The sequence below is a fragment of the Nipponia nippon genome, unplaced genomic scaffold (assembly GCF_047370975.1).
Source record: "Nipponia nippon isolate SJK-2023a ecotype South Korea unplaced genomic scaffold, ASM4737097v1 scaffold_15, whole genome shotgun sequence".
Taxonomy (NCBI): Eukaryota; Metazoa; Chordata; class Aves; order Pelecaniformes; family Threskiornithidae; genus Nipponia; species Nipponia nippon.
The window spans coordinates 10,081,680-10,105,223 of NW_028262331.1; the positions used below are offsets into that span (position 1 = coordinate 10,081,680).

Genomic DNA, 23,544 nt, shown 5'->3' on the forward strand with positions numbered 1-23,544 from the left:
CTGAGTGTTGTAAATGGGGAAGATGTCTGTTCAGTCGAGACCACAGATGAGCGAGAGAACCACGTGTTATTCTCGGCGTACGAGTGAAGTTCTATTTGCCATTGTTCACAAATAAAAGATCTTTTTTTCCCCCTCTTACACTAACTTTTCCTTAGAGTGGCAGAAATAAAAAGTATTTAATGTGTTTGCATTTGTCCGCGAGAGGTTTAAAGAAAAACACCCAAACCCCAATAAGCTGTTTGAGCCGCAGCAATCCCAGGTTACATAAAGGGGCCGGGGTTGCCGAGGGATTAGGCGGGGGCATTACTGGTGGGGATGAGCCCTCCAGGTTCTGCTCGCTCTTCCCTCACTTTTATTTTAGCAACAGTCACTCTGAGCCGTATTTTGAAAACTGCTTGGTGTTAATTTTCAAGGCTGTCAGGGTTAGATTCCCGCCAAAGAAAGAAGGAAGGAAAATTTAGATTTAAAGAACGCTCAGGTTTTTAAAAGCATCCAGTACTCTGATATTTTTTTTATCTCAGGGTCCCTATATGGGAGCTGAGTCGTTGAGAAGTGGACTACAGTTTTTCACTGCTGGGTCCTTCTGAAAACTCCTGCCTTGCTTTATTGGTGGCTTAGTTTATCCGTCTCAAAACCAGATTTAACAGTATTTTCAAAAGGCAGCTATTAAAAGCACTTCCAAGTTTTTAAATGCCTTTGAGGTCTGTCTCGGCGCTTAAGTGGACCTTTTTACCGGTGCTTTTTAGGATAAATAGTAAGTGTAAAAATAAATCTCTTCCTCTCCTAATTGTCAGGCAGAATAAAACTTAAAACTTGATCCCCTTCTACCTATTCATTTAATTCGGTGTGTTTATCCATCTTGCTTATCTTTGGATCATTCGCTCACAGCTTCCAGAGCAGCAACTGAAGGATGACAGAGGAACTACGTGCTAATTTTTATGTCAAAAATAGCTTTCACCTTTAAACGCGCAAGGCTCAATGACTGTTTTCTAATTAGAAAAAGAATGCCTGAGCTTCTGCTGCGAATCCATTTTACAGCTGTGCTTGGAGTTGACTGTCAGCCCCTGGTTAAAATTTAGTACTGAGGTCTTGACCTAGAAACAAACCTTTTTTGGTATTGGTTTGGAAAAAGTATTTCAGTGCTAAGAGAAACTGAGCCAGGCTGTCCAGCGAGCTCCCTCGTCACGGGCTGGCGAGGGCGTTACCGTCCCGTCGTTCGTCGTACGTTGCATCTCCCAAGTAAAGACCGCTGGGAAAGCCGGGCTTGTGATGTTTTAAAAATAATAATAGATTTTTTTTTGATTCTTCGGGTTTCTGGGCTAATTTGAGCCATTTTAAAAAGCCCTGGGTTTTTCTTTAAGGAAGCACAGATGCTTTTTGAAAACCAGACATTTGTAAAACGTTTCAGTGTGGGCATCTGAAATCACTGCTTGTATCAGAGTACAGACCTCTGCTTTCCTCGCAAAGCCTTTCCCATAGCTCCCTCCAAAATCAACCCATTTAGTAAAGAAACAAGGGGCATTTTCAGAATGTATGGCACCTTTTGTTTTTCAGAGAAGGCAGAAATACTCCGTTCACCTTGTCACTTAGCTGTTCTTGCCGGCTGTCAAGACCAAAACATTTGTATTCTGTGTTTTCTGTGCAAGGTTTGTTTTTCAGGGAATTATCAATTTAGTCGGAACTGGCTGAATTAAATTCACTATTTTAATTCTTCATAGTTGTGTATTTCTATTCCCATTTCTTTTTACCTCCTAGCGTCATTAGCAGCTCAGACCCATATCAAAGGACAGTAAAGAAATGTGATAAAATCACCCGTTTCCCCTGAAACAAGCCTGGATTAGGAAAAGAGATTGCAGTCAACAAAGCTCACGGCAAGGCGCTGTGTCACAGAAGAGAAGCTCTGCGTTTAACTTCGGGAAAGCGAATGTTGTGGCACATGTACGCACTGAAAGCCGAAGGTTTGCCTCTCATGTTTTCACTCTTACTCATGTCTGTGTTCCTTGTCAAAGCCTTACAGATTTTTACCCAGGCTAAGGATCGCTTAGCTGCCAGACACGGATGAAACAACCGACTGGGAAAAAATCTCTGCACGGAGGGCTGTCCTGCGAGAGCTTTGGACCATCCCAAACACGTGCTCAGGGTCCGGCACCCCCAGATGTGCTTCCGAGCCGGTCTTGCTGGCCGCAGCAGGGTGCTGTGGGAGGCCGGCCGCGGGTGCCCGGAGATGCGGTGTTCCTCCCGCAGCGTGTCCGGAAGGGTTTAGAGAGCTACGAGAGAAGCGGAGGCCCTGACCTGCTGCCGTTCGCGGTCTCACTCCGGTCTCTGCAAAACGGGAAGTGTTTGCCCTGTGTAAACTGGCTCCTGTAATTTGTAAGAGGAGATCACTTCCCGTCCTGAGCTGTTTTGTGGTATGGCTGCAAGCTGTCAGACGCTGTAGCGCTGGATACCGGAGACGGCTGCTTTCTATCTGTGGTCGAAGTGATGCTTTGTTATAATCCTTCTCTCATGTTCAGCCCTTGGGGCAGGAGTGGTGCGTCCTCTTCCTTACCCCATGCGTGCACGGGGCTGGTGGTCTGAAATCCAAGAGCCTGGGATGCTCAAAAGGTGCGGAGGAGACCAAAAACCAGCCCCGGAGAGCAGCTCTCCTCGGGATGCTGCTCCGCACCGGTCGCACCCGGGCTGGCCAGGGCCAGAGTGCCCGGCCCCGGAGCCGCGGGTGCTGGGGAAGCCGGGGTCCAGCGCAGGGGATCCTGAGCCCCCCAGAGCCCCCGCCAGGGGCTGTCTCACCCCCGGGGCCGGGCAGACCCGGGGTGGTGGCGGGTCAGGCCTCGGCGGGGGCAGAGGGGACGGGGCGGTGCCGGCCCCTCGACGCCTCCGGCCGGGCCGACACCTCCAGACCCGGGGGGGGGGCTCACCCAGGCCCCGAGGGGTGCCCCAAGCGACCCCCCCCGTCCCCGCTGCATTGCGGCCCGGCCGCCGCTAGGCCCCGCTCCCAGCGCCCCCCCGGGCCGCCCCGGCCCGGCCCCGGCCCCGGCCCCGGCCCCGGCCCCGCCGCGCCGCCCCCAGCTGCCGGGGACGGCGGCCGCCCCCGCCCCCGCCCGCCCGCCACGTACGTCTCCCGTCCCGGCTCCTTTCCATGGTTCCCGGCGTGACTGGAGCCTGCCGCCGCCGCCCCCGCAGCGCGGCGCCGACCGCCGGTAAGGGGGGGCGGGACGGGGCTCTTTGTGCGCCGGGCCGGGCCGAGCGGGGCCGGGCCGGGCCGGGCCGGGGCAGGCGGGCGACGCCTCCCGGCCTGCGCGGGCCGCGGCCCGGAGCCTCGCGGGCCCCGCCGGGGCCGGGCCGGGAGCGGGGGGCGGCCCCGGGGCTGCGCGGCCGAGCCGAGGGCTGCGCCCGGCCGAGCCCGGGACTGCGCGGCCGAGCCGGGGGCCGGCGGCCGCCCCCGAGCCCCGGCGGGGCGGGAGGTGCCGCCGGTTCGGCCTCCGCTGGGGCCCGGGCAGGGCGGCCCGGGGGCGCCCGGCGGCTGCGGCCGGGCCCGGTGCGGGGCCGCGCCTGTTGCGGCTGCCCAGCGGCCCCCTCCGGAGCCGGGCTGGGAGCCGGGCGGTCGGGGCCGCAGCCCAGCGGCCTGGCCCCGCCGCTTCTCCCGGCTCCTCACCTCCCGGCGGAGCCCCTCGGCCGTGCCGGGGCCCCGCTCCCGCCGGGCACCCGGAGGGTCCCGTAGAGGCCATCCCGTGTGGGGAGAGCCCTGAGGGAGGTGTGGGTGCAGCTGAGCCCGCTGCCACGGCGTGGGTGGGTGTGCAGGGTGAAGCGTCCCCATCCCTGCGTGGGGCTGGGAGCGGGACGGCAGACCCCAGCCCTGGGGCAGGACCGGGCAGCCGCCGGTCCCCGCGTCCCCCTCAGCCCCCGGAGCATCGCCGCTCCCCCAGCCTAACCCCTCCGGCGCAGTGTGCGGGCAGGGTTGGGGGTTTGGTGGCTTCCCGCTGCAGGACGTCATCCCCTTCCTCTGCGCCTGGTTTGCGGAGCGATGCGCTTCGCACCCCTGACATCTCCGCCGGGGTGGGTCACAGCTTAGCGTAGGAACCGCAGCAGGGCCCCGGCGTGCCAAGGTGTTGGCGGTCACCTCCTGGACTCGGGGTTGTTTGGGGACCCCCGGCCAGGTGCCCAGCCACATCTCCCTGTAAGGATGGAGGGCACCGTCCCGCCAGGCTACTCCTTGCCCGGGGTTCCCAGCCAGCGCTGACATTGCCACCGATGGGTTGTGGGCAAACGGTGATGGAGAAGGGTTTGGGAGCTGCCTTGCCTGTGGAAGTCACCGTTCAAAGCAGCGTTCTCATGCACTGTTGGTCTCGTCAGGCGGGTTGGAAAGGCTCCTTTTTATTATTTTTTTAAAAAGCAGTGGAGTCGCACCTCCTCCTCACACCTCCTCCTGCTGCTATCACTGACAACAAACGTGGGGGATGGAGCGGTAAGGATATCCGCGCGGGAAAGCCGCCGTCCTGGGCTGACCCCTGAGGCTGCGACTGGGGCTTTGCTGGCGGGGCTGCCCCATGGCCGGGGAAGCTGTGGCTCTCCTCGCCTCCTCCTCCTCCTCGTTCATCTCTAACGACACAAGCTGAAGTGGCATCTGCTCCACTGCGAAGCTTTTTGTGATTTTCACAAAGGTTTTCCCGTGGAAGTGCCTGGCTGGAGCCCGGCACCGGGGCAGCGAGACCCCAAGGGAGCCGTGCACCTCTGGGAGGGGAGGTCGGCCGGTGCCGGCGGTGGGGCTAAAGGGAAGCTTTTGGCGGTCCTTGCGGCAGAGGAGACCCAGCCCGTTCTTGCCTCGCCGTGCCTTTCTCGTTCCCTGTCGTTGTGCACGCTGCTCCTGTGGCCTTCCCCGCCGTGATGTCTGACCACCCCGGCCGTGCCTGTCTCCGCTGTGCTGAGGATGTGCCTGATGCCGGCAGAGCCTTACACACTGATCCCCGGGTGCCCGCAGCCGCGTACCGGTGCCGGAGCCTCTGATTGCCAAAAGTGTTTCCTTCAAAGATGCCCATCCTCTTCCCAGCCACAGAGTTCCCAGGAAAGTTTTGGCTTTTTCAGCATTTTATTAAAAAAGAGCTTTCAAATGACAAAAAAACCCTAACAAACCAGCGTCTACGCACTGACACCTACCCTTTTTCCCTGACCGGATCCATGGTGTGGCTGAGCAGGCTTTGCCATCGCGGTGGTGTGGGCACTGTGGTCCCCCTCCACCCCGGGCTGATAAGAGCACGCGGGGAGTGAGCAGGGCTTCCCAGTGCAACAGCGAGTGCTCAGTACTTATCTGCCTGCACAAACACCCTCTGCAGGGGCAAAGATAACGGGGGACGCTGCGGGCGGTGGTGTTCGGAGGGGAGCAGCTGGGAGAGGAGCCAGAGGGTCACTCGCGCCTGGCGTCTGTGCCGTGAGGGTAAATCCTGGGGTGGGATCTGCAGGGAGGGGGCTGCTGTCGTAGCCCTCTGGGTGCGCTCCCAGGCCAGCATCGCGGGGTGCTCGTGGTCAGAGCTGGGAAGCTTTTGGGCTGCACAGGTTAATGATGATGATGATAAATGTGTACTATAAAATACGAAAAATGCTTGAAGTCATAACACGGAGCCCCTCGCAGGTGTGCGAGGTGGTAATGGGTCCCTTTCTTGGGGCATGGCCAGGGCAGCAGCATCTCCATCACCATGGCCAGAGCGTGGAGGGACGTTGGCTGGAGCCTCGCCTCTGCTTGGTGGCACTGGGCTTGCAGCAGTGATTTGGGGACCAGGTTTTCCCAGGCCTCGGTCCTGGTTTTGGCTGGTTTGCCGGTTCCCTGGGGTTAGCGCAGGAGCCAAGCAGGCACGGTGATGTGCGAGGCGAGCCTGGGCAGGGAGCCTTTCCGGCAAGACAGTCCCTAAATGGAATAGGGAAGTTGGAAGGGGAAAGAAATCCACCCCAGCTGGATGGAAAGCCGGCTGAAAATAACTGGAAACAAGAACAGGGGGAACATCTGGGTCCAGCTCTTGCACCACTTCCGACGGGCACGGGGCAGCTGCCACCTCCAGGCAATGGCGGTTGAGACTTGGCTCCTCCGTCGAGCAGCCGTGCTGGTGTTGTGTCCCCACCGCTCCTCCGGCAGTGCCGAAACCACCGGTGTCCCGCGAGTGTTGGCCGCTGGCCGGCCTCCTCCCTTGCCCCAGGGGTTCCCCGCATCCACCCTGGTGTTGGCAGTGCCGGGGGGGGCACAGGCTGTGGTGCCCCCATCCGCGGTGCCCCCGTCCCGCCCCGCCGGCTGCCTTTGATGCGGGTGAGTGGCAGGTCCATTGTGGCCCCTTTGTGCCTCCCTCGGTTCTCGGGGTCCGCACAAAACCTGCCATGGAAACCAAAGCCAGCCGCTGCCCCAGGAAACCTGCAGGCGCAATTAGGAAATGCAAATATAAATGCAAATTCCTGCGCTGCCTTCCAGGGCCCGGAAAGTTGTCCCTGGGCCACCGATGTCCCCGGGCCACTGGTGTCCCCAGCTGCGGGGATGGGGAAGGCATTGGGGCAGGACTGGGCAGGCAGCAAGAGCCGGGATGAGCTGCTTTTGGGGTGCCTCAGGCTCTTCCTTGGCCGCCCCGTGCTCGGCGGCGGGAGGAACGAGGCATCCCGGCCCGTGCTGAGCGGTGACTCATAGGTGACAATATGACATTGATATTTTTTTCCATCTTCTTGGTTGCCCAGTGACAAACAAACAAACAAGTGTCTTAAAACCCAAAGTAACTGCCTTGCAGGAACCGTCCCCTCCTGCCACGGTTGTGCGTGGCTGGGCTCCAGCATGTCCCCATCGCTGGCGGTTCTGCCTGTATATTCTGGGGTTTGTTTTGGGGAGATAACTGTCTTTCTCGCATCCTCTGCAGCTGCGGTGTGTGAGCCCAGCAGAGGGAAGGCAGGCTGCCCGCTCGCCGGTAAGGACCCTCCTCGCCAAAGCGCACCAAGAATAGCTGGAAAAGGAGATAAAATCCACCCACAAATAACTCTGGGAAGCACAAAAGCTTCAGGTCTTCATTTCTAGGTGGCATTTATGAGCAATGGAGACTCTGGCCCTCCCTTGGGTCCCCAGAGGAGTGTGTGTGTGTGGGTGGAGTGGGGATAATGGGGCTGAAAAGGATGGAGGGGAGAGTGGGGAGGCTAAGGGAGGATGCTGATCTGAGCAATTCCCCTCCCTGGGAGGAGGCAATAACGTTTTCCCATCTGCTGGAGGATCTGTAGCTAGGAGCTGGGGAGACAAGGCTGGCATGCGGAGGGCATTGTCCACAGCAGTAACACTTGTTGGGAAGGGCAGATCTTTATGCGCCGATCTGAACCCAATCTAGGGCTATACTGCTTAAAACCAAGCATTTGTTGATGGCTTTTATTTTTCCAGGCTGCAGCCCCTAGGTCCTTTCCTTCTCTGTGGCTGAAGTGGTGCGGGATGCGCATCCCCATTAGTGGTGCTTTCCCCTAGCTCCAGTCTGCTTTTATTGCTGGGAAATGAGCTCTGACTCCTGGAAGTGGTATTTCTTCCTTCTGCCTGACAGCTTGTCGATCCCTGCCCTCGCTCACTTCCCCAGGGAAGGTGCGTGCAGCCGGGCACGCAAGGATGCCGGCGATGGAGCCTTCCCGCCGTCCTTGGCGAGGAAAGCAGAGCTTGAGCTGGGGGGAAACAGGCAGGTCGTCTCCAGAAAATGGAGCATGGCACACTGCTAGATGGGTTACAGGGACATTCAGGCGCAAAGCTGATTTTAATATTTGCCTTGGTTACGGAGTCAATTATAACGGTGGGTTTTTTCTTTGCCACTGCACTTCCAGGCAGCAGTTGAACGCACACGAGTGCAACCTTTGCAGCAGCCGGGGAGCTCTGGGGAACACCGGGAGGCACCGCGGGCTGCACTGGCACCCTCCTCCGTCGGGCACAGCCCTGCCTTCACCTCCAGGTGCCATCTGCGAGGGGGATGGGGGGACCAGGAGCCTGGGCACAGCTCGCGGGCAGGACCCTGCCACCCCTCGTGCCTTTGCAGAGCCGGACTGGGCATGGGCAGGGGGGGAATGGTGGCCGGAGCCCCGGCCGATGGAGATGGGTTGTGTGGCAGCAGATGATGGGCCCGTAAGGCAGTGGTGGGAACGGGGGACGGCCGTCGGGGAGGATTCCCGGGCTCCTGGAGCCTAAACTGTTGCTTATAGGATTCTTGTGGCTTTGAACCTCCCTGGCTGGCAATTGCCACGGTCAGGCCAGTGCAGAGCAACCGGGACGGGACAGTGATAGGGTTGTACATGAATTAATTATGCAAACTTAAAAATAATGAAACAGAAGTGAAATGGGATTTTGAAGAAGAACGTGACCTAGTTTGGTGGCTGGGCACAGCAAGCAGCGAGCGGGCGAAGGGGGCAGTGGGCAGAGCCGCTGCTCGGCGGCTCTGGGTTTCCCTCGCCGCCGAGAACTGGGGCTGTGCTGGCACGGGAGCAGACCCTGCTGCTGAGCCTGAAAGGAGACTGAGAGCTTATCTCAGCATTGGCCTGGCTTCAAATCCAGGTTAGCATCCCGTATAATTTCTGTACAAAACTCTGATGTGCTGTGATGGAGCAGAAGGAATGGAGCAAACTCGATCCATTGGCTTTTGAGGGCTTTTCTCTCCCCCGTGATCCCTGTTGTGCTGGGGCTGGCTGGAAATGCTTCTGCAAGAGGGGCCTGACGTATTGGTGTTAATTAAATATCTGTCCCTGGTGAGGTATAGTGTTTCAAGCAGGTTCTCCTCTGCTGAGCAATGTCACCGAGCGCGAGGGAGGACAAAAGACCGGCGCAATTACAGTGTGACGCCGTGTCCCAGGACAACAAGGATACGGCAGCGCCCGAATTGTCGGCTCGGTGCTTTTGTGGGATAGCTTGCATCAGCCATATGGCTTAGTGACTCATAAAAAAAAAAAAGAGCTCCTCCATTTGCAACTTAATTAGTCCCTTTCTTCCCCTCGGTCTTGGCTCGCAGCGATCCTGACTTGTAAGCGCAGTGCTGAGAGCTGCTGCGGGCTGAGTGGGGCTGCGGCTGGCGCGGCAGCAGCACAGGCTCATCCTGGATGCCAAGGGATGGGTGACGGCGCGGGGTGGCCGGTGTGCGGCAGGCGGGCATCGGGCAGGAGCCTTTTCACTGGCTTTATGTCATGTGTTGCTGCTGTGCCACGTAGCAAGGGGCCGGGGGGGGATGAATAAGCGAGGGGTCCTGCTTGGGAGGGCAGACTGGTGTCCTGCTTTACCTCTGCATGCAAAGTACCCACAGGACAGCCCCAAGGCTCCCTCGGCTTCCCCGGAGAGGCTCTGCCATGGCGCCTGCACCCGCTTACCTTCCCGGAGGGCTGGGCAGGAGCTGGCTCAGGAGCAGCCCAGCAGAGTCCCTGCACTCGCACGCCTTCTCGTCGGTATGGTCAATTTGTTGTAAAAAAGCAAAACCACAGGAAGGCGATGGCTTCGGATGCCTGCAGCTCTCCTCTTTCGCACCAGGATATTCTTGTCTGCTCATCACAATCTCCCTGTTGCTGCGTCTCCCTGTCATACCCCCGTGCCGCCCTCATCCTCTCCCCAGGGACACCTGAAGCTGCCGACATGGCGATGGAGGTGCAGGACCTTCCCGCGCAGGCCCCCCCAGCATCCCCGGTGGGTTTCACCGTGCACATGGCGTGGAAACCCAGGGGCTTTCCTCCTTTCCTCCTCCTCAGCTGTGGTTTAGTGCCCCGAGGGAAGAGGTTGCCAGCAACCCATGCAGCGATCACCTCTAAATCTTTTAACCAGACCCTAATGGCCCAGGGCCTGTCCTGGTAAATAATTCATCGTGCTGTCAGTGGGAGTTTTACTCGACTGATTTTGTTTCCACAGAAACTCCTGCGGTCTCACTGTTCCACGGAGCCTCGGGCAAACCAGTACAGGGGTTTTTTTGACTTTGCATGTTAAGCGATGGCCCTTAAACCCTGAGGGCAGGAGAGAAGCAGCCGGAGACGCTGGTGGCTGGGCAGCACCTGGGTGCTGCCTTTTGCCTGCGTTGGCCCTGGTCTACGCTGCCTGTCCCTGCCTGTCCCTGCCACGCTTTGTGGGATGCCCAGGGCCAGATCCTGCAGAGATTCTCTGCACCACTGGGCTGTGGCAGGGTCAGCCCAGTCTAATCCCAGTCCATTCCCAGTATGTTCCTGCTATGCAAAGAGCTGGAGGGGAAGGGGCTGCCTCTGCTCAGGCTCTTTCTCCGTTTTTCCCCTCCTGTGCTTTAATTTCTTTGACCCTTGACCTAAAATGGCAAATTAGCATTTGTGAATCAGCCGTGCTAATTAGCTGGGGAGTGGAGCCAGCCCTGCCCCAAGCCTGTGTTTGCTTTCACCCACTCCCCATTAGGTGCTCGCTGACCAAATCTAACCCCAAAATTGCCTGGAGGTGACTCCACGCACCCTGACCTGGGTCCGGCCCCAGGGAGAGCCGTGCACCTTTGTCTCCGCAGGAATTTTTATTTTCTTTCACTCCCTGCTGCTTCCTGGTGCTTTTGTGCTGAGCCAGGAGCACAAAGGGAGGAGAAGGGATAAGCAGTTAAAGATGGGTTCGTGTGACATATGGCGTGAGGGCTTTGCATGACGGCTGCGGCCGGCGCCGGGGGGGGGATGCGAGCAGGCGCGGAGGTGCCTGGCCTTCCCTCCTGCGAGGCTTGAGACAGATGGGTAAACTGAGGCAGGGAGTTCGGCAATGGGCACAGGGCTTTCCCGTGGGACGGAGGCAGTGCTGGCACCCGCACCTTGCTGCTGTCGCGTGAGCCTTTGCACCGGGCAGCGCTTGCTCCTCGTAGCCGTTTCAAACAAGCTCTAAGCTGATTTTTCAGCTGGGACATGCATGTTTTGGTGTCGTCGGTGAAAGCCGGAGGAGGAAAGGTCGCTGATGTTCAGCCACCTCGTGGAATAATTTTATATTGGCCTCTCTGCTTTAGGCAGCCTCATGCATCTAATTTATTACACGTTGATACAAGATAGAGTTGAACAGAGATGCAGTTAAACCATACAAAGGGATGCTGGGTTACTTTAATCGCTCACACTTGCTTGACCCATTTTTTTTTAATCCCTTCCTGGAAACCTTATTTCATGTTTGAATTCCCTCAACTATTTTAGGAATGTCGTCCTACCAAGATCAAATTACCTTCAACGAAACCAGTGCAAGGCAGCCTTGCAAGGCAGGCGACTTTTTGATTAAGATCTAGTGCTACCTCATTAATATAGACTTAGTTTGGGGAGGAGGTTGGGGGGGGCTGTAATTCTGGCATGGCAAATGTGTGAAAGCCGGGGATTAGCGCGGCACAGTGCCAAAGGGCAGGGGGGTGGCTCTGCCCTCGCTTGGCAGAGCGGGCTGGGGGCATCCCGGCACGCCGGCAGTGCCGGGACCCCCGGGGCTGGGCAGCCCCCTTGCAGCTCTGCGGATCCCGCTGCATCCCGGCGCTGGCGGAGGGAAGGTGGGTGCTTCGGGTGCTGCTCCGGGGGGGTGAGGGATCCCCGGCAGAGCCCTGCCCGGTTTTCCTGTTCCGGCTGAGTGTGGCCCCCCAAGATTTAGCTGGGTGGTGTCGGTTTGTGAGCTGGTTGGGTGCTGTGGAGGGCCGACATCTGGTCGGCTCACAAAGGGCCCTCATAAATCTGTCCAGGAGGATGGCATGGCCGGCCATGGCTGGGCGAGCAATGGGTGCTCTGAGGCAGCAGCAGCTGCCGCTTCTTCTCTTAAACATGGTTATTGTGCGTTTGAGAGTGCAGGCCTGGCCACGGGCTCCTCAATAAAACCATCAGGTGAGAGCGCTTGAGCGGTAACGCTGATGATGGTCGGCGTCGGGGCCAGAATTGCTCCATGACTCTCCCTGGTCCCCTCTCGCTGCTCCTCTGGCTCTGAACACTGCTCTTGGAGCCAAGAGGGGAATTTAGTTTTGCAGAGAGGTACGTTACTGCACAGGTTCTCAAACAGGGCTTACTTCTACTCTCCTCCCTGATTGCTTTTTACTTTGAAAAGGGCTTAAACCCAGCCATTTTAATATGTGGTAGAACAAGTATTAAAGGGGATCCTCAAGTGTGTATTTGTTTCCGTGAAAAAGGATTTGCTTGCAAGCAGTTTTCCCAGGCTGCGGGCCCAGGAGGTGTCCATGCGCATCCCCTGAGGTGGACAGAAAGGTGAGGGAGGGGATTTTGAAGAGACTGATAAGGCTCCACGCCGCACATCCTCAGTGTGTGCTCTGCCTTTCAGTTTGCTGGTAGGTAGTACTGTAATTTTTGTTCCTGATCATTTACTTTTCATCCCAATTTCAATCCTATTATAGTCACACCTGCAGCCGCCAAGCAGTCACGTTGCTGGACTTCTCGTTCCTGTATCGAGCAATCCCTTTGCAGGGGCCAGGCTTCAGGCAGAGCTCAGCAAATCTGCTCTGGCCGAAGCCGTTATTTCTGGTTTAACCTCCCTAGTTTTGAGTCTTCCTCCGAGAGTCTTCCCTCGAGAAGCCGGGGCGCTGGCAGCCCTTGTCTTTAGATAATCCCGTGCATGGAAATGCCTTCTGCGCTTCTGCTCCGCATCCCCCAGCGAGTCATTACAGGCCTGGGCTTGCAGCCGCCGCTGAGCGATGGGTGCCCTCGGGGGAGCCTTGGGCTGAGGGGAACAAGCACTCGATGGTGTCACCCCCATCCTGGCTGCAAATGGGGTGTCATGGCTCTGGCGTGTTTGCAGGGATGATCGACAAACGCAGTGTGGCAATAGCAGGGGAAAAAGGGCTGGGCTGGTTTAGCGGTGTTTGAGCAATCCCATCTGTTGTCTGAGCTGCAGCAGACACTGGGGAAGGGAATATTCGCGTTTGCACTTGGTGCCAAGGCTCTTCCCTGAGCTGCAAGGGCTGCGAGCGATGAGTCCCAGTGCTTTTACAGCTGTTCGCTCCTCTGTTTGGGCTGTGTTCCTCACGAAGCTGAGCAACTGTTGTTTCCAGCATGACATTACCAGTTCAACCAACCCTTGGGATTATCCAGCTGCTCGTCTGCGCCGTTCCCGGATGGCTGACGGCTGAGCTGCAGGCAGCCTCCTCTGCGCCTTGCACCGTGCTCGCTCCCGGCTGGAGCTGACCCAAAGCGCCCGTAGCCTCTTGGGCCACCCCTCGATGTGAAAAGTCCATTTCTGCGAGGTGTCGAGTGCCCCGCTCCCAGGGCTGGGTGAGGACCAGCACTGTAGAGGGGAGATGCTGGCCGGCACAGGAGGACGCGCTCCCCCAGGCTGCGCATGCCTTGTCTGCTCCCCGGTGAGCGTAATTAAGGGTTTCTCCGCGGCTGCCGGGGTCTTGTTCTTGGCTCTGGCTCAGGCGAGGGTGGATCTGAATTGTGCAAGTCACTAGTGGCTTGGGTGGGAGAAAAGGCAGGATGCACCCCTGGGCTCGCAGGGGTGAGCCCCCTCCCCCAAGGTCAGCTTTTGTTTGGTTTTATTTTATGTTTTTTAAGTGGTGAGCTAACAGCAGGAGCTGGACTCAAAGGTGTGCCGGTGCCTGAGTGCAGCGTGCAGTGTGCGGGAGAGCATCCCGTGCCATCCTGGCTAGGCAGTGGTGGCATTTTCTGTGCTAGCCCCCATCCCGGAGTGCAATGCCGCTCGGATGAAAGCTGGTGTGGAAGTGGCAACGTGGAAACCTTTCCTGGGGGTTTGGTGGTACAGCAGCACAGCAGAAGGGCCGGTGCTGGCTCTGCGCCTGGCCCCCAGCCTGGCGTTGGGATGTCACCTGGCACTTTCTCCGTGGCGCAGGTCAGCACTGGGGCAGTCACTGCCCTGGGCGCGGAGGCGGCTCAGCTGGGAGCTGCCACCGTGTCCCCAGGGCAAGCCAGGACCGGGCACTGCCCGCACCCTGCGGCTGCCGACCCTGCCGGGACGGGAGGTTTTACCCCGTGCTGCCGGGGCTAGTGCGGGGGTGCGGGGGCATTGCCGGCCCCGCCAGAGTCCCTGCTGCCACCTCGCTGCTCCCCGTGACCCACGGGACGGGGACACGTGCACCCAGAGCTTGCAGAGCCTTTAAGCTCCTCCTGTGATGGGTGCAACAGAAGGGCAAAGGATTACGCCTGTGCCTGGGTTTGGATGAATGAATAACAGCATTCAGGGTCCTTTTTGCATGATAGCAGAGCAAGAACTATTTTAAGGCAGGAATAAAGTTGATCAGGCAACAGCTAAATGAGTCATCACAGCCTAATGCTGCAAACAGGGGGCACAAGGCGAAGAGAAGCCCAGCCTGCAGCCCACCGTGCCCGAGCGAGCCCATGCTCACGCCTGGGCTGGCAGTCGGACACCAGCTTTCTTCTTGCCTTTTTGGGAAATCCAAAGGATTTTGCTTTTCCTGGCATCTTCTCAGACCCTCATTGACATCACAGAAACAAGGGCCAGAAATATGCCGAGCCCCTTCCCCACGCGGGCAGCGGGGGTCCCACTGCCCTCCCCACTGCTCACCTGAAGATGCTGATGTGGACAAGCAGGAATTGGGGAGGATCCTGCAAATACAACTACTACTTTATCTTTTAAATCAACTCCTGCTGATGTCCCGAGTTGCTTTTCTCTGGATTTTAACTCATGCCGGTGTAGTGGTTTGCATTTCTCTGGATTAGCAGCAGGACTTTAAAAAATGGGTTTAAAAGCCTGCATTTGCAGTGTTTCACTGCTGTCAGCTCTGCCCACAGCGGTGTTTGCCCGAGGGCATGTGGAGTGGCCCTGGTCTGTGCCGGGGCACTGGCTGCACCTCGGTTTTGGGGAACGCACCCTTCGCAGCAGCCTCCTGCAAGCCCCGCAGCCTCCAGCCGTATTACGGGGGCTGGGAAGGTCCCAGCAGCGCAATCCCTCAGGGTTGTTTGAAGCCAGATGTGCAGCAGAGCCTTTTTGGCATATAAATATCTTGTCCCCGTCTCTAATTTAGTTCATCTTCTGACCAGAAGCTTTCAGTTACTTGGCGCGTTGCTGCGCTCAGTCACGCTATCCAGCGTGGGCTGCGATTTCAATGAGGTGTCCCAGACCCTCGTGTCGCGTTGACTAATGCCCTCCCCAGAACAGAGACGTTTGCATCAGGAGGAACCGGTCCCTCCTCGGCGGGGCAGAGGGATCGCAGGGGGATTGCCAACGCCTGGCACGTGGTGGGCTGGGGGCTTCGGCTCCGGTAAATGGGATTTCCCAGCCTTCGTGGTTACAGAGAAGACCTTAAATATACACTTAAAGGTCAAACTCTGGGAGACAAAGACCCCCCAACCACAGGCTTTTCTTGTGACTTTATAGATCTTAAGATTTTTAAATAGATCTGGGAATTTCCAAGCCCATTTCCTGATTTTAGGGGCTGATTTTACTGTTTGAGGTTTATGGGCTAGCATGGCATTGCTGAGGTAATGGTTCTCTGCAGAAGCTCTCATCTTCATATTTGGATAACGTGTGTGTTTGCAGTGTATCCTATGTAACCTGTTTTCCCCTTGATGTCCAGGCTCTTTCCCCATCCACTTGGAGTAGCCAGATCTTTTAAGGAGTGTGTGTACCCTGTGAATGTGTTATAACTCAATTTAATATGTGACTAAACCAGCCATGCAATATTGCAATTAAAGTATAATACCAGAGGTGCGAACAATGCCGGCTTTTTGGTATGAATGAGTCATGATAGCAGAGGAGGAACCGAGAAGCGGTATTTTATTAATTGACTCCAGCAGACTTATTTGTCCTCAGTGAATAGAGCCGGGCAGGGCTGTCGGAATTGTTCCTGCTCCGCTCACACAACGCTGCTCTGCTCGCACAACGCTGCTCCGTGCCTGGCTCCTGGCAAGCGGGAGCAGATCCTGGGGACAGAGAGCGACTGCGGGGATGGAGACGGTTCTCGGCTGAGTGATCCGTTAAATGCATTTTGTTAGCGAGCCGGTGCTGTTTGGAAATGGCCCCTCGAGCCTGGCAGTGAACCTCCTGATGCTTTTCCAGGGGTCCTGTCCTGCACGGTGAGGGAATACTATGGAGAAGGTGGGATCCTTGTGGGGCTGTCGGTGCGTGCCTGGGGTCTCCAGCTGCCTTTCCTGCATGGAGAGGTCTCTTTGCAGCATGGACACCCTGTGTCCCTCGGGAGCATCGGCTGAAGGGCCCCATGGCACCGTGTTCAGCCCGGGGGCTGCTGCCCTGAGCCGGGGTGCGGGGTCTGGCCAGGCGCCGGTGTTTGCACGGGGCTGCTGTTCGGGCTTGCTCGCGGGGCTCAGTGGCACGCTCAGTGCATCTGAATGCAAATGCATCCAGGAATACAAAAAAGCCAGGGAGGGAGAGCGGAGTGCGCCCACGGAGCAGGAATCATGCCCCTGTCCTCCGGAGGCGTCAGCAGTTCCTCTGGGTACTGAGCCAGAGCAGGGCTGTCTCTGGGGACAAAAACGGGGGTTAATTGCCAAAATAAATCTTCTCCCAGAGTTTGTGCCAAGCTTGCCAGGTTTTGCAAGTGGCTTTCGCTCTCGGCAGCCTCTGGAAGCGCCTTGGAGCAGCTCGGAGCTGCGAGCCGGTGCGGTGGCTGAGGCCGGGCGAGCACTGGGGACGTGGCTGTCACACGCGGCCTCGCTATGGGCAGGGGAGAGCCCGGGTGACCTTCAGAGGTGACTGCTCCACTTAATGGCTTTGAATCTGATTACACCCTGTTTCGCTAAGAAACGTGCTTGGCACGTTCTTCTGAATTCAATACATTTTAGGGACAGTTATCTTGAACTCTTTGCCTGCCGCTTAGGAAAAAACCTTTGAAAATGATATTATGGATCAAAAGTGTTCCTGAGGTAATTCTGTTTCAACAGTGGAGTTAATCCAGAACTGAATTTGGCCCTGCATTTCCAAATGAGAAGCAGTAGCTGTATAATCTGTTTATGGTTTTAAAGTGAATGTTAATCTTGGATTTGGTGGCTTTTCCCAAGGGTCGATTTGCCGTGCTGCAAAGTATTTTAGCCCCTTGCTCTGAAACTCTCTGAACCCACTCCATGTTTTATTTTAAAGAGCGATTTTACTGTGTTTATAAATACACGTCAAATCTGGAAATGTTAAATCTGGGGAGCCCTCTGCGGTAGAGGTAATGCCATTTTTCTTATCTTGCATTTTGTTTGAACAGCACCTGGCACGGCGCATCCGAGCTCTGGTGTGCCAGCCCCGCTGCGGGGACGGGCCGGTCCCACGGGGATGCAGTTGGATGGGTCGAATTGAATCGAATGTCCCCCGCCGAGACAGGGATCTCATGGTACCTCTGGGTGCTCTGTCCCCCGGGTGACTTTCTCCCCTCTTCCTCTGCAGGTGGGAGGATGCTGCAGCGTGCCGGGGGCTGACCCGCGGTGCCACCGGCCACGGGGAGCAGGATCCCCGCCGCCCGCCCATGCTCCCCGCTGGCTGCCGGGGCAGCGCCCCGTGACGAGCGGCGGCGGGCACCCGCCTCGCCGTGGCCGGGACCGCAGCCACTGTGCCCCCGTGCCAGCCGCCCCGCCATGACGAGCCTCTTCCGTCGGAGCAGCAGCAACAGCAGCTCGCGCGGCGGCTCCTCCACCCAGGAGCTCAACAACAGCCGCCCCGCCAGGCAGGTCCGCCGGCTGGAGTTCAACCAGGCCATGGAGGACTTCAAGACCATGTTCCCCAACATGGACTACGACATCATCGAGTGCGTCTTAAGGGCCAACAATGGTGCCGTGGATGCCACCATTGACCAGCTCCTGCAGATGAACCTGGACAGCAGTGGCTGTGACGACAGCTCGGACTCCGAGGACAGCATTCCCCCTGAGGTAGCCCCCCCCGCTGGTCCCTTGCACATGGCTATGGGTGGGGGTCCCATACCTGGGCTCCTGGCTGCCACTGCTGGCTCATGGCAAGTGGGCAGCTCAGTCTCATCCTGCCTTGTTTCTGCCTGGGCATGGTGCTACTCGGCTGCTGCGGGTGGGCAGAGATGTCAGTGCCTGATTCGACTGATCTGGAGCGTGCAGCGTGGCTGTTTTGTCTTGGGCAGTGCTTGAGGCTCAAGCCAAAGCACTTTTCTCCCTCCCTTCCACCCCAAAACCCAACAGAGACCCTTCTGCTGCTGTCAGAGGGCCCCCAGGGGCTGTGTGCACCCAGGGACAGGCTTACCCGCCCACCCGAAATGCGGTGCCTCGTCCCTCGAGAGCAGCACCTCCAAACCCCACCAAAAGCCCCCCAGTGCAGGGGGACTGATGCCGGGAGGTTGCCCCCATCCTCTCTGCAGCGGCGTTCAGCTGGTCCCGTCCCTGCTTTGCTGCCACGCGTGGGGGCCCGGCCCAGCGGGGAGTGTTTCCACAGCTCGCCCTCACCCTGTCCTCTTGCCCCCCAGATCTTGGAGCGGACCCTGGAGCCAGACAGCTCAGACGAGGAGCCCCCTCCTGTCTACTCCCCTCCCGCCTACGAGAGCCAGGCGTTCGGCAGCCACTGCCCCCGCGCGCCGCCCACCCCGCCGCCCAGGTGAGCCCCCAGCCCCATGCTGCGGCTGCACCGTGCCTTCTGCTCGTGGTGGCCGGCAAAGCACCCTGCGCTGGTGCCCAGGGGGTCTTGCAAAGGGGCATCTGGCATCAGTTCGTTAGGGCTGGGTGAGACGAAGCCAAGGGAGATGAATGAAGCTCACAGCTGGCTAAAAAATCCCTGTGAGGCCCTAAAAAGTGAACAGCTGAAATGCCCGGAAAGCCGCTCTGGCAGTGCATGGAATGGCAAAAATCAGCTACTGGAGGCGGGGAGCGCTCGCCTCTGCTGGAAAACACCAGGTGCTGGGCAGCCGGGGCCCAGCACATCGTGGCTCTCGGCACCAGAGACCTCGGGTCAGTTTGACTTGCTGCCGCCGGGTCGCCGAGCCCCCGGGGGTCTCTGGCCCTGCAGGTGTGGGCTCTCCCCCGGCAGCACCGCCTCGGCTGTAGGCTCAGGACTTGTGGGAAAGCGAGCGCCAGTGCCCGGGCCGCCTCTGTGCCAGCCCCCTCGGAAGAAGGCACTGCCAGCTGTGCGGGCTGCGTGTGACATCTGGTGAGAGACGTTCATCAGCTTCATAAGCAAGATCCTGCAGTGCTAGGGCTCCCACAGGGCTGTTTTCTGGGAGTCTGAGCAAAACAGGGAGGAGAAGGGAAATCCAGCCTGTGCAGTTGCAGGGCAAGGCTTGAAAAGCAGCTCCCAAAGACTTCAAACTCGCTAGGAAAGCCTTTCACACTCAACGCTAACACTGTGGGTCTGGGAGGAGTGCTGTGCTTTCTTGGTTCCCAGGACCAGCGGTGGAGCTGGGCAGGGGGCTGCCATGCTGGACCCTGTGCCCCTGCCACTGCGGCTGATGTCGGTGGGTTTCTCCCTCACCAAAGGTGCTGTCTGTGCTTGCCCTGCAGGACGGACGTGCTGGGGCCTGGCAGCACCCCAGTGCCCGGGCGCTACAGGAACTGGAACCCACCGCTCCTGGGCAACCTCCCTGAGGACTTCCTCCGCATCCTGCCCCAGCAGACCGCCGGCGCACAGGTGAGGCTTGCCGCCCCTTCCAGCCTGTGCCCCAGCTCCACGGTGTGGTGTGGGGCACCAAACCCAGTCCTCGGCCACCCTGAGCTTGCAGTGTCAGCGCTCTGAAAGCATCTGGGTACGAGGTGTGGACTAAACCGAAAGTCTTGGAGCGCTTCTTGTTGTTCAAGGTGAGACTGAAGTGAGCGAGGTGTGAAACAAGAATCTTCCAGCGAGGCTTTGATGTTTTTTCTGCCATTAGCTCAGTGGTTAGTGCCAGAAATGCCACTTGCAATAAGCACCTAATATTTTAAATTATTTGAAAATCTTACCTGCTACCCTGGTGAGGAGCAGCAGGACCAGCATACGTTCTTGGGGACAGCGGCACTGCCAGGGTGCTCAGGGGCTGGTGCAGCGTAACTTGGATGGAAAACGTAGTGCAAACCAGAGGATTTGCGCCTGGGAAATCGGAGTCCCCATGTGCTTCATGGTGGTTTCGGAGCCACAAGGGTTGGGGTTGCGGGTGCCTTTCTGCCCGCAGCGGGGCAGGCAGCGGGCAGCACCCTGTGGGGAACAAGAAGCCTCATCGCAGCCTGCGCTGAGCACCCAGCTCGGCCCCAGGCACGCCGCATCCCCGGAGCGTCCCTCGGCCCCTGTGCTAACACAGCAGCCAGCCCGCAAATGGGGCCAGCGCCCTCCTGGCATGGCAAGGGGCTGGGGGGGCTGCAGGCACCCTGCCTTCCCTGTGCATCGGCTCCTCCCTCCCTTTTTGGCTCCAAAGGCAGCCTGCCACGTTTTCATAAATGATTGCCCTGCAAGTTGAGCTTCGCGGGCTATATTACCTTTCTGGGAATAGGAACGTGCCAATTCATTTGGGCTCAGGGGGAGGAGAGGAGCAGCTGCCCTTTTCTTTCCCCAGTAATTGTGTGCTTTTGCTTTTTATGGCTCTCTCAGAGCAGCTACAAATCAGATAAATATTGTAGGTGAGGATGAGGTTGCAGCTGTAGAGTGCGGCTCTGCTGCTCCCCAGGTGCGACTGCGCCAGGAGCTGGGGGAGAGCATGAGGTGCCTTGCGCAGGGACATTTGTCAGCGGGAAATTGCAGTCTCTGCTTTTTAGATAGGGGGAAATAAAAGCAGCGGCACTGGCTGAGACCCTTCTCCCTTGCCTCCACACCAGGTTCTGTCTTGGCTCAACCCCACGGTTTAAAGTTAAAAATCTTTGCCAGTCTGCGCTCTGCAAAGGAGCTCTCCTGGAGGCACCGGTTCCTCCCCGTGCCATGCTGACCCCGGACCGCGAGGGTGTGGGATGTCCGTCCCCCGAGGCGGTGGTGCCTTGTTCCCCTTTGTCCCCTTTGCAGCAGCACCGTCCTGAGCACAGCCTGGGCTGAGGGGACGGTGCCCCGGGCTGTCGGGCGCTGGGCGTAGGAGGGAGGGACCCCGCTGGGGAGCAGCAGTCAATGGCCGTCAGGGCTGGAGGTGTGGTGGCATAACAGAGGAGCAAAAGGCCAAGCTCAGCCTCAGGTGCTGCTGATGGAGCCTCCTGCATGCACCAGTGCAGGCACCGAGACCACTGACCGACCTCTGCTGTGTTTGCCTCCTGCCCAGGGCTCCCACGGCTGCCGGCAGCCCGTGCCGCAGGGGCTTGCCCCGCGGGGCCAGGGCTCCCTGGAGCAGGAGCGGCGGTGGAAGCAGTACTTGGAGGACGAGCGGATCGCGCTCTTCCTGCAGAACGAAGAGTTCATGAAGGAGCTCCAGAGGAACAGGGATTTCCTCCTCGCCCTGGAGAGAGGTGAGAAGCGCCTTCAGAAACCTCTGCCTCCGCTTTTTGGGTGCGTGCCTCCCCTGTGACACTGGCTGCTGGCACCATTGCCCTGCCCGTGGCATCGTGGCTTGTGCCAAAGCAGAGCCAGCGCAGGATGCGGCCAGGCTGGTGGCAGGTGGTCTGACCCGCTGACACCGGGCAGTGGGCCGCTCCCCAGGCTCCTGCTCCTGGTGCTCAGCCGCCAGCCACGAGGCTCTCCTCCCCCTGCCCACCCCTCTGCAATGTCTCCGGCAAAGCCCAGCAAAATCCATAGCAAGGAGCCTTGGAAATGCCCTCCGAGCCCAGCCTGGCCAGCGCACCCTCCCTGGCTGTGTGCCCTCCCCAGGTGCTGGCAGGGCCTGAACTGGAGAGCGGTTTTGCCATGACTGCGCCTTCCCTGTCACCACGCTTCCTGTCACCGGCTGCTCTCCCGGCGGCACAGGGAGGGCTTGAGGTTACCGGTGGTTTTGCTGCCGCTGAGCAAAGAGCTGCCCTTCCCCTCCCTTGCGCTGCCACCGGCTCTGAGCCCCATGGCCGAGGGGCCGTCTCCCTCTGACGTCTCGCTGGTGGTTTGCAGGGTCCTGGCAGCACCTTCACTGCAAGGCTTGTCCCTGGCTGCCGTAGCTGGAAAACCACTGGTGTGCTCGCCGCATGCTTGTGGCGGGCAGGCGGTTCCTCTGCTGCGGTGAGGGGAGCGCTCCCGCCTGCTGTTGCAGGCTGCCACCGAAGTGCTTGCGGTCGCTGTGCTGAAGCAAGGCCCGAGCTCCCTCCCTTGCCATCATCCTCTTCCTCCACAGCCGTGGGGGCCGTGAGGGAAGAGGGCAGCAGAGCCACACGCGCTGCCTTGGAGGTCTGATCGAGCAGGGCGCCGGACTTTTTTTGTTTTTCAGATCGATTGAAATATGAGTCAAAAAAATCCAAGTCGACCAGTGTTGCTGTCAGCAACGACTTTGGTTTCTCCTCCGTAATATCAGGTAACTTTCAAGATGCACATGAGCGTCACCTCAGCAGCTCCTATGTTCCCAGCCCTGGCTGATCCCTCCCCGCTGCCCTCCCAGCATGGGAGAGGAGCTGGTGGGTGATGGAGATGGGTGCTGCTGCCCTCCCTGCCTTCCCCACGTGGAGGTGCTCCTGCGTCCTGCCTCCGTCCATCCCTGTGGGTGGGAGCTGGGATCCAGTTCCCAGTGGAGACAAAGCCCTCCCTTGTCTTGGCCGGAGTGGAGGATTGTGCCTGCGAGGCATAATGACTGTTCCTGGGTAATCCTGATTAACCTCGGGGAGGGGAGCAGCTGCCCGGGTTCAGAATTAGAGCTGGTGTCTGTCGATGTCCCCGTGCGGGGGCGGGTGAGACGCCGTGGCTGGGCGGCATGGCGGAGCTCCAGCTGGGCACACGGCGCTTCGAGAGCACCCAGACCTCGGGAAGGGGCATGGGCCAAGGGGAGGGGGCACAAGGACGTGGCTACTGGGGTCTCTGGTCCGCCTGACCGACTCGCTGGGATGCCTGAACTTTTCTGCTCCTGATCCAGTGGCCCTGCCATCCCGGGTACTGAGCATGGGCACGATCTAATACCCAGAGTGCAATTAGTGCCCGGGGTAATTTAGGGAGCAGCACAGAAGGAGGCCTCCTGCTCTGCAGCGGTGCTGGTGGTGGGACTGGTGAGCAGCCCTGCGGGGCTGAGGGTGTGCTGCAAGCCGACGTCTCTGCACCCACGGTCTCGGGGGGTGATATCTGCAGAGGGTCCTCGTCCAGAGCCAGCCCTGGCATGCCAGTGCCCTCCCTGCCTGCTTTCTCAGCTCCGCTCATGGCAGCGCTGTGTTTTGCTAGCGCTGGAATTGGATCATGGAAATTATTTGTCTTGAGCCTCCCCTCGCCGTGCACGCACTCCCGGTGACCAGATGTTTGCCTTCCAGGTGACGTAGCCCCATCTGTAACCAGCGAGGCCGGCAGTGCCGTGTCTGACGATGCCTTATTCAGAGACAAATTGAAACACATGGGAAAATGTGAGTCGGTTTGCAGGCTCGGTGTTGGCAGCGGGACGCCTGCGAGGGCTGGAGGGGAGGTGGGAGCGGGGCAGGCAGGGGAAGAGCCGGCAGCGTCGCCTGGCGCTCACCCAAGCGATGCGGCGCTCCCCGTTCGTGCAGCATGTCCGCTCTGCGTGCGTGTGCCGGTGCATGCACGTCAGCTGGCACACACACGTCTGCTAGCACGTGTGCGTGGGGGGTCTCTTGTCACCTCTCTCGGCAGCTGGGCACACACGTCCCCATTACCCCACGAGCCGCACAGAGGGCTGG

General features: G+C 58.8%; 2 protein-coding genes across 26 annotated transcripts in view; one reads left to right on the forward strand and one right to left on the reverse strand.

Annotated features, from left to right (window-relative positions):
- LOC148056325 (uncharacterized) overlaps nt 1-5,213 on the reverse strand; it is a 10,417-nt gene extending 5,204 nt beyond the window's left edge. For 7 of the 21 annotated variants that reach the window (XR_015703585.1, XR_015703583.1, XR_015703584.1 and 4 more), the window contains exon 1: nt 3,114-5,166. Coding sequence is in view for 4 of the 21 variants with exons in the window: in XM_087752366.1 (XP_087608492.1) it covers nt 3,114-4,240 (1,127 nt within the window). In the remaining 17 variants the exon portion in view is untranslated. Of the gene's footprint in view, nt 1-1,106; nt 2,574-3,113 lie in introns of all 21 variants that reach the window. The other 14 variants (XR_015703597.1, XR_015703593.1, XR_015703596.1 and 11 more) reach the window with 8 other exon arrangements.
- Nucleotides 3,070-23,544, forward strand: part of CUEDC1 (CUE domain containing 1) — a 26,308-nt gene continuing 5,833 nt past the window's right edge. The window contains exons 1-8 of one of the 5 annotated variants that reach the window (XM_087752388.1): nt 5,411-5,428; nt 7,813-7,937; nt 17,282-17,760; nt 18,321-18,448; nt 19,348-19,474; nt 21,057-21,240; nt 22,143-22,226; nt 23,164-23,253. In XM_087752388.1, the coding sequence (XP_087608514.1) occupies nt 17,470-17,760; nt 18,321-18,448; nt 19,348-19,474; nt 21,057-21,240; nt 22,143-22,226; nt 23,164-23,253 (904 nt within the window). In that variant the 5' untranslated portion in view covers nt 5,411-5,428; nt 7,813-7,937; nt 17,282-17,469. Of the gene's footprint in view, nt 3,198-5,315; nt 5,429-6,881; nt 6,930-7,812; nt 7,938-17,281; nt 17,761-18,320; nt 18,449-19,347; nt 19,475-21,056; nt 21,241-22,142; nt 22,227-23,163; nt 23,254-23,544 lie in introns of those variants that run through there. The other 4 variants (XM_087752387.1, XM_087752385.1, XM_087752386.1 and 1 more) reach the window with 4 other exon arrangements.